The 14,257-nt window shown below is 50.1% G+C and overlaps 6 protein-coding genes across 6 annotated transcripts; 3 read left to right on the top strand and 3 right to left on the bottom strand.

Annotated features, from left to right (window-relative positions):
- Nucleotides 1-894: 894 nt before the first annotated feature.
- Nucleotides 895-1,824, top strand: K444DRAFT_636263 (uncharacterized protein; the record flags this gene model as incomplete). Its single annotated transcript, XM_024883974.1, has 2 exons — nt 895-1,109; nt 1,167-1,824. The coding sequence occupies 2 exons, from the start codon at nt 895-897 to the stop codon at nt 1,822-1,824; spliced, it is 873 nt and encodes a 290-aa protein (XP_024729308.1).
- Nucleotides 1,825-4,497: 2,673 nt separating this feature from the next.
- On the bottom strand, nt 4,498-5,342 carry K444DRAFT_219802 (uncharacterized protein). Its single transcript, XM_024871138.1, has one exon. The coding sequence runs from the start codon at nt 5,191-5,193 to the stop codon at nt 4,591-4,593; it is 603 nt and encodes a 200-aa protein (XP_024729307.1). The 5' UTR covers nt 5,194-5,342; the 3' UTR covers nt 4,498-4,590.
- A 1,457-nt stretch (nt 5,343-6,799) lies between these two features.
- K444DRAFT_543432 (Cloroperoxidase) lies at nt 6,800-7,582 on the top strand (the record flags this gene model as incomplete). The annotated part of the gene is made up of 2 exons (XM_024875965.1): nt 6,800-7,325; nt 7,380-7,582. Coding segments are annotated over 2 exons (729 nt in total), but the record flags the coding sequence as incomplete, so codon positions are not given.
- Nucleotides 7,583-7,782: 200 nt separating this feature from the next.
- On the bottom strand, nt 7,783-8,769 carry K444DRAFT_647288 (aflatoxin b1-aldehyde reductase; the record flags this gene model as incomplete). Its single annotated transcript, XM_024885315.1, has 2 exons — nt 7,783-8,434; nt 8,510-8,769. 2 exons carry the CDS (start codon nt 8,767-8,769, stop codon nt 7,783-7,785), a joined length of 912 nt encoding a protein of 303 aa, XP_024729305.1.
- Nucleotides 8,770-9,115: 346 nt separating this feature from the next.
- On the bottom strand, nt 9,116-11,739 carry K444DRAFT_573174 (uncharacterized protein). The gene is made up of 3 exons (XM_024877388.1): nt 11,433-11,739; nt 9,660-11,380; nt 9,116-9,609 (listed from the first exon to the last, which is right to left on the bottom strand). The coding sequence occupies exons 1-3, from the start codon at nt 11,632-11,634 to the stop codon at nt 9,439-9,441; spliced, it is 2,094 nt and encodes a 697-aa protein (XP_024729304.1). The 5' UTR covers nt 11,635-11,739; the 3' UTR covers nt 9,116-9,438.
- A 1,090-nt stretch (nt 11,740-12,829) lies between these two features.
- K444DRAFT_620045 (GTP-binding protein ypt5) lies at nt 12,830-14,243 on the top strand. Its single transcript, XM_024881633.1, has 5 exons — nt 12,830-13,057; nt 13,110-13,129; nt 13,180-13,206; nt 13,261-13,452; nt 13,510-14,243. Exons 1-5 carry the CDS (start codon nt 12,985-12,987, stop codon nt 13,858-13,860), a joined length of 663 nt encoding a protein of 220 aa, XP_024729303.1. The 5' UTR covers nt 12,830-12,984; the 3' UTR covers nt 13,861-14,243.
- The last annotated feature ends 14 nt before the right edge of the window (nt 14,244-14,257 follow it).

Here is a 14,257-nt window from a genome sequence, read left to right as displayed (position 1 = left end):
GGAATCCCGGTGGCTCGTGCGCGATGACTTTAACGCAACATAGCGAGCCTGGGGCGACGCGTATCATCAGCTACCTAGCCAAAAACAAGGCTGGAAGCTGGGGAGAGATGGGAGACACTTTGAACTGTTGGAAGATTCCAAGATCACAGGCTTGTTAGCCCTGATATACTTAGCACGATGTGATCTGTACACCAGTGGCTTGCCATTTCAACATGGCACTGCCATAACCGAACCTCAAAAGAAAACCCCCAACATCCGAGCAGTTTTGGAGTCAACCGAAGGATGAGCTTGCCGGAGAACCAGAGGACGACCGCAGGAGATTGCTATCGATAAATGGAGAGCGACAGCCGGAAAAGATCGTCTTATGCGAGAATCAAAAGCTGATGGGATAGACCTTTTCCAAAGCTGCTGCTTCTGAGTATCAATTTCCCGCAGCATCAGTCGAGACTGCTGCATTCCGAGTAGCATCATGTCAGAAAACAGGGCAGGACCAAGGACACCAGAACCAGCTCAGCACAATCCCCAGGATCACCAATCACTTGATTTTCCCGTCATGCTCGGAACTAGAGCAAGGATGCCCCAAACACATTCAAACGTCCAATACCTGTTACGCTTGTTACAGAAGAACATCGCTCTCCGTCATGGACGAAACGACGTTGGAAAACGAACCGGACTACAATATTTGGGCGTCACAGAGTTGCGATGATGGTCTTCAAGCCAACTCTGCGTAAAAACAGGACCTCGCATAGTGAAGTAGTTGGTGAGTAGGAAGACACCGACAAGGACGGAAATTTGAATGAATGCTGACAACGAAAGGGGGGGAACTCAAGCGCTCTATCTGCTTTGCCTCCTGGCACTCGCTGCCCGTCCACGGCGAACTCGTGAGCGCGTATGATGCATCGCTTCGCCGACATCGACAACCCTCGTGACCTCCTCGACGATACCAGTGCAAACGATATCTATCTGGGGAATAACAGGATGAGCATCATGGCGCAGAATATCCAGCCGGACCTGGCTCTCACGGGCGAGCTAGGAGGAAACACGGAAACAACTTCTCGGATTTTGGACATCGTGACTGGCGTGTCCAATCAAAAACCGTCTCGACGAAGGTGATGGACCGGATCAGATCCTCCGTACGAGCTTTCAACCTTCCTCGTCTGACAAAGGGATCTGCTGAAGCAACCACGTCACTCCACTGTCAAGAGCCCCGAGGAAGGATTTCTGGAAGCGGCCTTTTCGTGGGCTGGGTCTCTGAATCTTGTTAGCCATAGCTTCTCAGTCACACTTCTCAACCCACCCTTCACAGGAGAAGGAGATCAAATCGGTTCATCGCTCCTTCGGGCAGCCTCGCCGCGGCTCCATCAACTCCGTGACAACTGGGCTAAGTTTTTGGTTGAGTGGCGACTTGTCGCTTCTGGCCGACTCTCCAAATGGAGTTCACAGCCTGTTCTGGCCGACGAAAGGAGTTCACAGCCTGGTCGCCACAATTTGGAGATGCCCCCAGATCATCGGTTGTTTGCCATCACCGTTCTCCTACCGGTCTCTCCGGATGGCCTGGAGTCACCACCGCCCACAGAGATTTCTATGAAACCCGACAATGGCAAAGGAAGATGGCGTGATGATGTCGACCCAGGACATTCACCCAGCGCTCACATGGGGAGTTGCTTGGCGTGGAAATGTCGGTCAAATACATCCCAGGCCATAGAATCGGCTGGAGTGTTCGCCAACTTTCGCTGGTTTCGAACCATGGAAGAGGATGTTGGAGGTGAAACACATGACATCGTGGGGGCGAGGGCCGGAAAAGGAGTGGCGAACTTCGGATGACACCCACCTAACCGAGCCAACACTCTGCTCACTGCACACAATGGGTCCGCTTCATTGTCGTGAAAGCCTCAGATCAACCATTTCGCCTAGCCTCCGGTTCGGCTTTTGACATCACTACCTTCGATTTCTCCGCTCGCCGGCTCGCCCCCTTAACATTTGGGCCACGCACCGCCCACGTGAAATAGATGCAGTACGCCCTTTCTGTTGGCACGCCATGGCAGTCAGCCACTCGATCAGCGATCAGCAGTCCATGGACCCGATTTTCTGGCCCTCATTAGATAATCCTCTTCTTTGATGTGTTTCACCGGTTCTCGAATTGGCGGAGGCGAGATGGCGAAGAGATTTTTTTATAGTGACATCGCCGTGGCGATTGTCCAAGCTTGGAAAATCTACAAAATGACCCACTCCTCTCAGCCATCTAGAGTACCATTTCTTCTGGCAAGAAGTGCATCTACAGCAGCAACAAGCATCAGAAATCGAGAACATGTCCTACACTCGTGGAAACTCTCATGCAAACTCTTTTGGAGGCAGCGGGGCCTATGGGGTCTACAGGGATGCTACCGTGAGCACTGTTACGCCGCCACCCACTGGTGATCTTTGCTGAACCCTATCTAGACGGCCCCGTCGGGTTTGAATTCTGCGAATGGATCTCTGGGTTTTGTTGGCACGCCTGTAGGGGAACTCCCCTAGTCCGAGTTGAACATTTCTGATGGCCCTTCAGGACGCTTCATCCAACCCGTATCGGGGCTCTGATCCACAAGGCACATCTGGCTATGTTCGAGATGGTCGTATGGCGCCAGTATGTACCCCAAGGTGCTTCAAGCATCTCAGTTCCATCTCGTTGCTAATCTGTCACAGCAAACCTTCTCGCGACCCTCTTACGCGAAGTGGCAAACCGCTCAACCGTAACACAACTTCTCAATGTCCGTTCTTCGATCTCGAACTTAGCCACCATCCTTTCTCGTTGATCCTACCCTCGAATCGACGCATGGTGGTGGTGGAGGGCATAAGTGGTGTCATCGGTGTTGTTCGGGGCGTTTAGACTTGTAGAAGGCGTGAGTGACATATGGGTGGCTGTTTGCTTCATAAATTGATCTTGAATTCGCTCCAACACTCCTTTCTCTCCACATTCGCTATTGTGCTATCGAAAACAACGATTTGTAAATGGCCAACCCCAACTTTCCTCGTTCAAAAGAAACTGGTCGTCGGTTTAGACGTTCGGTTCCTGCATCCACGCCTCTTGACGTTGCTGGGCCCACCAATATGAAGCCCCCCACATGCAAGCCTCCCAACTTCTCAACGCTGTGTGGGTAAGAGTCACCACCAATTCACTGTAACTCGCCAATGATTATCATGCTGCAGGGTGCCCCTGAGTAAGACGACACCCCTTGAAGAGGACTCCGCAGTTAGGCAGAAGGAAAACGGAACGGCCCCTGAGGATATCTCAGGCTAAAATATAAACCGAACCTCCAGGCATCCGCCATCCAAAAGAACAACCCTTGCAGCTGTTATCGAAGGTCGAAACTCATTACCCCGCCAAAAATCCCTTAAGGCACATACCCCTCCCCCCCCGGCGCATCGCAGGTATGACTCCGTAAGAGCCAGATTGTCTGATTTCGAAATATTAGTAGAAAACCTTCCTCTTTCAACCAACATCTTCTCCATTCATCAACCAGTGCTCCATTAATCAGCCAGTGTTGCCATTATGGCCCCTCTGCATGTAACCTGGTGCGCAGGGGGAAACCTTGAGTCCTCAAGCGAGTTGCGTAACTACCTCGCCTCGACACGTTTCCCATCAGCACCGACTGGTGAGCAGTCAAACTCGTTTAGCGACAGCCTCCGCCCGCCCCCTATTCACACGACAGCAGAGGTTTATAATAGCAGGTCGCTGGACTGCTACCCATCCCTTTTAATAGACTAAGAATTTAATATAGCACGAAGGTTGCCTGTAGTGAGGCTGTTAATAAGATGGCTCAAATGCACAGGAGGGAGGGAATGGTTAATCGATAGGGAAGGTTTTTGATGCTGAGTCACGAGACTACTACGAGGGTGCCTAGTTTTCAGCATGCTCATTCCTGAAAATCCGGGCACCATCCACCAAGTTTCAGCGCCTAACTCGCTAAAATATAGCATACCTAGGAACCAAAAATCGACGAAAATGCGGTAAAATAGAGCCTATGTGGACAAAGCTTCACAAAAAGAAAAAGCTTGATGTCTTCACGGCGTCTTTAGTCATCCCATTATGAATAAATTCGTTGTATCGTAGGACATATATTAATGGCATATCTTGTGTAATCAAATGATGCTGCCGCCAAATTCTGAGTTCTCCTGCACGAGCAGGAGCACCTGCTCGGTGAGCGCTCGAGTCACCTAGGACTGAAAAAGGTTGTAAGTTTACTAGCCAAATAGAAAGCATAAGAGAAAACGTGATGAGTGATAATGATATTGTTCAAAAGTCGCCTGCAATCATCTTCATTACAAGTTCGGAGTCCGGCTCCGTGCGGGCCTCCGATCTCGAATCCGCCTCTCTAGCGAGCACTACAATGGGGCTAGGTTATTAAGGTCAGGGGCCAAATTGTGACTTAGCGCCAGGACCAGCTATACACCATTAAAGACTTTTATCATGTCGAAATCGTTCATGCAGATCAACAGTTTTCAACACTTCTCGACCAAATCCACCTCCCCTACCGAAACCGCGAGACACCGAATACGAATCTAGTTCCGAAGCACTTCTATCTTTCAGACTGAAATCCCATGACAACATCTTCATAGTCGAATGACAGAATATAGACATAACCCTACCCGCACCCAAGAAGACGTCTTCCAATGTACAGCTTTCATCACCGCCTCATTTCCCAAAAGCGAAACCACCTTTCCCGTCTCCACGAAACAATGGCACCCCTCCAAATCGCCATAATCGGCGAAGGTATCGGCGGCCCAGCAACAGCCATCGCTCTCGCCAAAAACGGGCACCAAGTCCCCATCCACGAGCGTTCTACCTCGGCCAGCGAAGTAGGGTACGCCTTCTGGATCGCGGCGGAATCTAATTAATGCTTGAAGTATCTTGGAATCAACACAATTTCTCAGGGGGCTGTCTCTTCGAACAATGTCCCGACGGTGGACCCAGACGGCAAAACGACACGTTTGTTTGATGGGAATAAAGATGGAGAGAGAAGGGGAAATGAGACGTCGGTTTTTGCGTTTCGAGCGCAGTTGGATAGGCTGTTTATGGACGCTGCGGTTGAAAGCGGAGTGAAACTTAGGACTAGGGTGGAAGTCAAGGAGGTGGATGTGGAGAACACCCCTTCGGTTCTGGAGGGTGGTGAGAGGATTTCTGCTGATCTTATAATCGGTCCTGATGGTGTGCATTTTGTAGTTCGGCTAAGCGTTATTGCCAGCACGAGATTCTTTCCATATTAAGTCACAGGACACAATTGCTTTCGGTTCATGGTGTCGAAGTCGACATTGCAAAGGAGGAGGCCATAGCAACGCTCGTTGTCGGGGATTGCCACATGTTCGGTTGGAAGGGAAACGACAAAATGACAAGCGGATTCTGGTGCATCCTATGACTCTTGACATGTAGTTCAATGTCACCCGTACCTACCCCAGGGAACCGTCCGACCAGGAGGTCACAGACGATAATTCTGCTGCAGTCGGTAAGTCATTCTTATCTGGAAAACTCTTCAACCTTTCGGGCTTGCCCTAGTATACGATCAGAAAGCGTCTTTGGAAACCGTTTCAAAGGTCGACAGCGAGTTTGAACCCAGAGCACGGCGACGGACGACTTCTCGATCTTGCTGATTCTGATGGCTTCCGGATCTGGAAGTTGATGGAAATGGTCCATATTTCCCACGTGGAGTCAAGACCACACCTCTCTTCCCCGAAGACGCTTGTCAAGCGTTCTGTCTCTCTGTATTCTCAGAAGCCTCAATGTCCATTGAGATTGTACTCACTCTCGCAACTCTCCTCTCAATTGATGTTTCAGCTGATGAGGTACTAAATCGCCTGAAATAATATGAAGAGATTCGAAAGTCAAGGGCAGGAAGAGTAAGGGATCCTGCGCGGGCCATTGCTAAATGGTTGGAGGATCGACAACTGCTGGAGGTGTATCACGGCTGAAAGAGCATGATACCGTGGGATATGGAAAGGAAGATCCGTCGAAATACTTAGCGTCAAAGAAGTGAAGATTTGATACAGACTGTGGCACTTCGAACCACAATGTTGGTGCTATTACACCACAGCCTCTGCTAGAAATATTTTGTGCGACAAAGCTAAGAAACAAGTAATGCGGAATGCAGCCGATGTTAAGTCAACATTTCCCATGTGAAACATCAATCACGAGCCATCCCGCATAAAAAAGTCAGTTCAACAGAAACCATACGATTTGTCAATTCCAAGAAGCGAAAGCAAGCTTATGCACCTCCACACAAGCTCCAAAGCCACCGCGCCGTTGGCACATGCCATTCTTAGTGGTGGCATGGTATGGGCAAGGTGGTTGGAAGCGAGCCAGCTGGAACACAGGTTGCATGGTACGCCTGCAGTGCTGATTAGGTTCGGCCGGCAAATCGAATCATAACTGCAGTGCATCCTCTCGCGTTCCCGACCTTAGCCAGTGTGATTGCTCAGTACTGGAAGGTGCGACAGAACCTCTCCAACTCGGGAAAGCTGACCTCATGCATATCTCACCATGCTTACTTCCTCATTTAACCTCATCTTTCATACCCACCTTACTATAATCCTAAAGCACGTTCCTTTCTTAATATTGTACCTTCAGAGTCTTCAAAGTCGCATTCACCTTCTCTTCCACCATGGCTGAAAATCACGAGAGTCCTCCCGAAGGCCATCCCGAAATCGACTGGACGAAATGGGAGCCAGCCGGCGAAGGCGATGGTATTCCATCTCGCTTGCACTCATATCAACTCCATTCCCTCCGTTTCGTCTATCCCAAGATCGACCTCACTAACACCACACAGTCCGCTCCCCCTGCCCCATGATCAATGCACTCGCAAACCACCACATCCTCCCGCACTCCGGCCACGGCATCACCAAAGAAGCCGCCGTCGCCGCCCTCACGCAGTCCATAAACCTCTCCCCCACCATCGCCACCGTCTTCGCCTCCGTCGCTGTGACCGCCAACCCGGATAAATCCGCTCACTCTTTCGACCTTGACCACGTGAACAAGCACGGATTAATCGAACATGACGTCTCATTGTCCCGGAATGACTTCTTGCTGGGGGATAATCATTCCTTCAACAAAGAGATTTGGGAAGAGGTTGTGAAGACGTATGGGGAGGAGACGGAGACGAGCTTTGAGAGTGTGAGCAAAGCTAGGTACGAGAGGTTGCTGGCGGTTAAGAAAGCGCATGAGGAGGCGGGGAAGGATTTCCAGTATGGAATTAAGGAGTTTGTGCTCAGCTATGGCGAATCTGCTCTCTTTCTCGGCTTGCTGGGAGATCCAAAAGAAGGGAAGATCCCGGTGGAGTATTTGAGGGTTTTATTTGGTGAGTGGTCCTAGGTGATGAGCAGGAAGGGGGATGAGTACTGATAGAGGATAGAGGAGGAGAGAGTTCCGTTCAAGGAGGGATGGAGAAAGAGTGAGAGGCCAATTACGCAGGGGGATATGAATCATATGATCTTCAAGCTGATCGAGGGGAATGAGCATAAGGCTGCCGAGGCGGGAGAGGTGGGTTTGGGGACCGTTCATGCGGTTACGAGTGCGGTCACCAGTCTTCTCCCAACGTATTGCACTACTATGTGAAGAGCGGGTGCTAGGAACAATTTGCTCGTTGCTGCGAGAAGATTCGAAGAATGGAATCTCAGGTGCTGAGAGTCAAAATGGGGACCGAAACGTTGACCGTGCAGAGCTTGAACATAGCCGGGGTTCTTACTCAAACTGACTGTTTAATTTACCTGTGAATTGAGAGACCAGGAACCAACTCTACACCATCTTTCTCAATTTCAGTGATAGTAACTACAAGCCACCCCCTTTGCCATCCTCCACACCTCGTCCAGCGCTTGCACCACATCATCCGGCAACGAACCTTTTTCAAAATCCAGCAAATTCTTGTCAAGATGCTTCTCACTACTCGCCCCAATAATAACCTTATCGCTACTCCCCACGTCCAACCTGATATGATACATCAACCACCGCAACGCACTCTCCACTTCCGTCAAATTATGTTTCCCTGCCACACTTCGAATCAGATCAAGTGCTGTAAACATACTCTCATTCCAGTGCCTCTGCCGATAACTCTTATCCTGGCTCGTCTTTCCATCAAAGCGGCTCCCCTCCTCAATCTTCCCGCCTCCCTCCGAAGCCTTCGCGACCACCCTCGAATACCAATCTGTAAGATACCCGCCCGCCAAAGCAGACAACACATAAAAGGCCATGCCGAAATATCTCAGTGCTGGCAATTGTTCCGTATCACTGGTACGGTGTATCGCGTTATACACACCCTGGCAAATAGTCGGTCTTCTTGAGCCATTCTCGATGCAAACCTCATTGATATAAGCAACTCCCCATGCCATGTAATTTGAGATTCCGAATCTGTCAAACAACCCTCCTCTATATATCTCATCTGTCGCCTTGAAAGTCTCTTCAAACGGCGTGCTGCGGTCCGGAGCGTGGAGATACCAGAGATCCAATTCCTTGCACTGCAACGTCGCTTAGCTCACTAGAAGGTACCTTCGTAAGTCCGCCGCGGAAATGAGAGGGAGTTTCGCCGGGGACTCCTCCGAATGAGGGTAGGATTTCGTTCCCATCCCCAGATGGCGCTTTTGCAAGTCGAGATTGCCCAGTTGCTCTCCAGAGGAACCACCGCCGTAGACGCGTGCGGTGTCAATCTCGTTGTGGCCGTGAGACTGGGAATAGTCGAGGATGGCGGAGGCGGCGGGGAGGTTGTGGATGCGTGTTTGTTCGACGCCTGGAGATGTGAGCACAGGCATTCAAAATCTGATAGAGGGTGGGGGGCGAACCTGGCTTGCTCATAGTCATGGCGCGCAGACAATAGGCAATTTAGTTTTGAGGGGGGAGACATGGTGCTGACTTGGGAAATGGAGGCGTCGACGACGTTCATGAGGTTCTTGTGAATTTGTGATCAGTTCTTCGAAGTGGGATGGGGTGCTTGTGAGGCCGTATAGATTGGCTTGAGCATGAGCCGATCACCTGGACTTAAGGTGTGAGTTGATACAAATGCCGATAACTCCATTGTTGAGTTGACGCTTCTCGATGTGTTTGACACAGGTACAGTGGAAAGATTCAAGCTTCCGCTTTCGCAAGCATGCATCCTCTGGAGAATCCACACACCTGGAGTTTATTATTGGACAGTAGCAGAGTGGAGACCATAAGCAGAATGCGTAAAGGTTGGGAACTGCCCCCGCTTATGAGTTGTGACATGGGAGGTCGGATCTGAACACTCCGGACGCAAAATTGTGAGACTTACACCATCATTATATTGAGCCAGCACCAGAAGCCAGCAATTAAAGAGTAACTGAAAGAATAACCGTACAGCGCGGATATAACATTAGTCTAAACGGGCCTGCCGCCTTCGGGAAATCTATAGAAGCTTCCCAACGTCGAGAAATCAACAGATGAACAAAAAGTCGAAGACGCCTCTACTCAATCCTTTTCTTCCCCTCTTCCGCATTCGTGTACCTGGCAGTACTGAGACCCCTCTCATGTCTTGCAACCAAACCACCAATCACTTTGTCCTTCCGAACATTGCTGATGGCCTCCTGGTACCCTTCAGTGGCCCACGGTCGCGGGTTGAGCTTTGGCCAATTGACCTACTAGGATTAGCCTCCAATATTAAAAGAATAAAAGGGGAGGGACTTACGTATAGCATCCCGTTCCTGATGATGAAGTTCGCACACCAAGCTGCGACGACGAACCAGAACAAGATGAATATTCTCACAGGAAGGACAGCAGCATCTGGCAATCTTCTTGTAAAGGACCCGATGAAGACAAAGAATAAACTGAAGGCGAAGACGTAGGGGATGGATTGGACGAGAAGCGGCCGTTGGTCTACGAAGAGGAGGTATGAACTCGTGGTTGGTAGATAGGCCCCAAGGAAGAGATCAAAAGCGTCTTGCTTGGGACCATCAGTGAAGTTGTTCCTGAAGTACCGGGTCATTGAATTCCGTCCATCTTGAAGAAGACCTGCTTTTGTGCGTACACCAGTACGAGTGAAATCGGTCTTCAGCGCTCCAGTTCCAGAGTACGACGTAGACACCACATCTGCGTTGTCGGCCCATATCTTGCGGAAGAGAACTTCGAAGGCTGGGTCGGATGTGAAGGTCTCGCCGCGGGAGAGAACACCCAGGTCAGTGAGTTGTCGGTTGAGGGCCGTACGAGCAAGGATGCTTTGAACAACATTTGTACGATCAAGACAATCCATGCAATTGGTTCGAATGACACTGGTCTGATGATTGCGGACTTCAAGGCGGCCTTCGAGATCCGCGGGCATATCGACACCACGGAAGTACTGCTGTCTTTCTAGTGCGTCGTGGAGCTGATCGACTAGAAGCTGTACTCGATGCCATTGCAAGCCCTTGGTCTCGTTATGGAAGTCGAAATAGACATAGTGCAGGCGATCGAATTCTTGCTGGCTAGTGCTTGATTCGACGAGATGGAACTTTTCGCTCGATCTACTGTCTTCCGAAGTGCCCTCAAAAGGCGAGGACACAAGCATCTTAATCATTTGCTCATATGCCTCTTTCACTCTCTGCTCTCGGCCCTTTTGTTTCACAAGATTGACGAGGTAATTGTCCCCGTATAGTCGGATTTGCTCGTCGAAATGCGCCTGGGCGGCCGAGACTGCTGTCTCCACACCGCGAATCTGCAGCTTCGGGGTATAGTGCAGCGTGTTGACCTCGGCCCAAAATACAGGCACACTTCCTCTGGTCTGAACGTAGGACATTATCTGGACTTCCTTTCCTCCAGATCCACCAACCTTACCATTCTGCATTCCACCACCACCAGCAAAGCCGCCTAAGCCACTGGTACTATCATTCAAGATAATGATTTGCTCTGTCTCATTGAAATTGGAGACATGACCTTGCTCATCAATTCCCCTCGAGAAGTATCTTGTCCCAGCTCGGTGCCGTGACCGCCGAGTAATCAAGACCAAGGTGAGAGGAGTCGACTTGACCCTGGTTGTAATAATCTCCATCATTCCAAACATAACAGGAAGTATATAAGGATCCACTCCGGGCTGCTGGCCATGCTGATGTCGAGTCCCCGAGGTCCGGAAATCGATGAGATCGGACTGGACGAACTTGTTCCAGAAGAATCGATCATCTGCTCTCTCCCATAATGGCACAGAAGGGTCGAGTTGTGATTGCCTTTGAAATGTGTTTGTGATGTCGAAGGAGTACGAGAAGTACATGGGGGAAGACTTGATGAACGCCTTAAGCAAGGCTAGGTAGGTGTCCTCGTCCTGATCGTGGAGGGGTCGTTCTCGCAGAGGCAGGAACTCGGTCGCAATGACTTTATATACCATATGTCCCTTCAGTCTGCCCATTGGCTGAGCTTTGGTAATGACGATGATGTATTTGTCTGGGTTGTAATCAACTTTTGTGTACAGATCGGGCCTCGCTGGTAACCCTACCTAGCCGTAACTTGATCATGCCCAAAATCCCGGCGATGCTAGAGACACGCTTCCCTCCCAATAATGTCCCGTCGTTCAAGCGGAGATCTCCTGATGGGCGGTCGACAACGAGTGTTGGGGCCGATGGCGAGGAAGGCGAAGTGAAGGCGTAATGCGATGTGGAAGCATGGACGTTGATGTCCCGGAATGGTAGGGAAGCCATGATTGCGAAGATGTGCAGACCACAGTAGCTAGGAGTGCTATGCTTTGTCTGCGGCTGTGTTCAGACAATCATGGGCAGTGGGGTCTGTTGTGAAGCTGGAGAGCTGTCTTTCTCAAGTTCCGAAGCCTTGCCCTGTGAAATTAAACAAGGGCGGCTTTGACGGTGCCGCCTTAAAGGCTTGGCACATGGCTTGATATTCACAGGGCAATTTCATTCCATTTCTCCCAGGTTGACAGTTTGATGGAAGTTTACATGGCTTTGTCTTTCGTTCGTTTTATTAAAAAATATGCCCCATTATTTTTGCGATATACCTTCTTGGAGTATCATAGATTTGAGAAGTTTGACAGTGCCTCTCCTCACAAAGCCTCAAGTGGAAACTCAAAGTCCCAATCCCTCTCCCACGGCTTGTTGTAATAGATGCCCTTTGCAAAGGCAGAAGTCACCATGTCATTGAAATTTTTGGTGCGGCCTGCACCCCCATATTACTCGACATGATCCAGTCTCTAATTTCTGAGCAAATTATCGTCCTTGTATTGGATACCAGCGTCATCCCACCTGCTATTCTCATCCTTGACACCCATCTTGAAATTCGTCAGCCCCCTCAGGGTAGACTGACTTGGACCAGCTTCTTTCTGCGCAGGACTACGACTTCTTGAAAGGGGCCTTTTCGATGCCGCCGCCATGTGAACCTCTCAATGCGAGGATCCCGAATTTCTTTAAACCCTCGGGATCCTAGTTATCAAGGAGGGTAACAGCGGCATCGATGGCCGTCGCCTTGTCAGCGTTGACTTCTTCATCGAAGCCTCGGGTGTTGACTAAATGAGCGTGACTGTCTGGAGTGTCTAGAGGCAGTTCGGAAAGTCGTCGATGAAGCGGAGAGGACGGCGACTATCTTTAAGATCATCAAGCTCAGAGTCTTCCTCCTCTGAGGATTCTAGGTCTGACAAGTCGGCGTCTGCACTATCTTTCGCCTCGAGCCCATGCTCCAAAGGTTCCACGGGAGCTCTTTCTGTCATGTTGTCTGCTTGCAATCGAGAAACCAAGGCTGTGAACCCGAGGGAATGAGACCCAATACCGAGAAATTTTGTATCAATTCCAACGGTTCGACTATCAATGCTGAAGTCGGGACCGGGATGCGTGCGTAATTGTGGCTGAGTCACGTGTGTCAACTTGAGCGGTGCCTCTCTTGTTCCCAGCGAAACATCGTCACCTCCATCTCAAGCTGGGGAAAACAATCCACCACCTCAACGCCATCGACGCCTCGCACCCACGCCCCACGGCCGCGAACCTTCACGGCAGACATTGTGCGACCCATCCACGCTATTCTGAACAACTCAGCTTCATTCCAAGATGGCTGCCAGAGGCCCAGCAGGCACCCGCGGAGGGAGCACTCGATTTGCACAGTTCAAGCTTGTATTACTGGGTACGTTACCTATCTTCGGTGAAGTAAAGCATTATTTAACTGTACATCTTAGGAGAATCTGCGGTTGGAAAGGTACTTCCCGTTTGCGAGGAGGCTTCGTGTCGATGCTAACATATGAAAAGAGTTCACTTGTACTCCGGTTTGTTAAGGTCAGTCAGCTCAGCCAAAATATTCTCTATGGCCTCTTCTAATCACCAATACAGGACCAATTCGATGACTTCAGAGAATCAACCATCGGTGCTGCCTTCTTAACCCAAACGATATCCCTCGACGACAATACAACCGTGAAGTTCGAGATATGGGACACTGCTGGCCAGGAGCGATACAAGTCTCTCGCACCCATGTACTACCGAAACGCCAACTGTGCTGTTGTGGTCTACGATATTACGCAAGCTGTAAGCATACTTGTTAACTGGGTCGATTTGGCAATGCGGCTAACGTTTCCGGGTCAGTCATCTCTGGATAAGGCAAAGCAATGGGTAAAGGAACTTCAACGACAAGCCAACGAAAATATCATCATTGCTCTTGCTGGCAACAAGCTCGATTTGGTCGCCAGCCATCCGGATAAGCGCGCGATTCAGACCGCGGATGCCGAGGCATATGCGAGGGAGGCAGGACTCTTATTCTTCGAGACCTCAGCGAAGACATCAGAGAATGTTAGAGAATTATTTACGTCGATTGCGAAGAAACTTCCCTTAGACCAGGCTGGGCCGAGAAATCCAAGAGCCGGAGGACGAGGCGGTGTTGAGTTAAGGAGCGAAGCGCCAGGAACGAACGCAAACGGCGGCCCCTGTGGCTGTTAGGGGAATATGTTGGAGATGTTGGACAAGGAGAATACAGGCAGAGGAGGCATTAAACAAGTCGAGGTTCAGCTGTCTTTACGGCCTTTCATATGAACAACTCGCCTCGGACACAGCTGCTCTTTCGTGTTCGGGGCATCAACATAGATGCGGTCATTCGGACCACTTACTGGAGCAGTCTTTAATACCTTGGGGTGTCTTTGTTCTGGAAGCAGGATCGGCAGCGGTATGCTTTTCCTGCATATGGCGTGAGAGGCAATTTTTTATTTACAGTACTTCTTCTGCGGCATTTCTGGGTGTACGATATGCAATAGAACGCATTAAATCACTTTGGAATACGGAACTATGAAAATGAAATGTGAAAGTATACTGCTACAGGATTTGAGCTTTGATAATATTC

The sequence above is a fragment of the Hyaloscypha bicolor genome (assembly GCF_002865645.1).
Source record: "Hyaloscypha bicolor E unplaced genomic scaffold K444scaffold_175, whole genome shotgun sequence".
Taxonomy (NCBI): Eukaryota; Fungi; Ascomycota; class Leotiomycetes; order Helotiales; family Hyaloscyphaceae; genus Hyaloscypha; species Hyaloscypha bicolor.
Note: the sequence above shows the minus strand (reverse complement) of the source record. Positions and strands in the feature narration are given on the sequence as shown.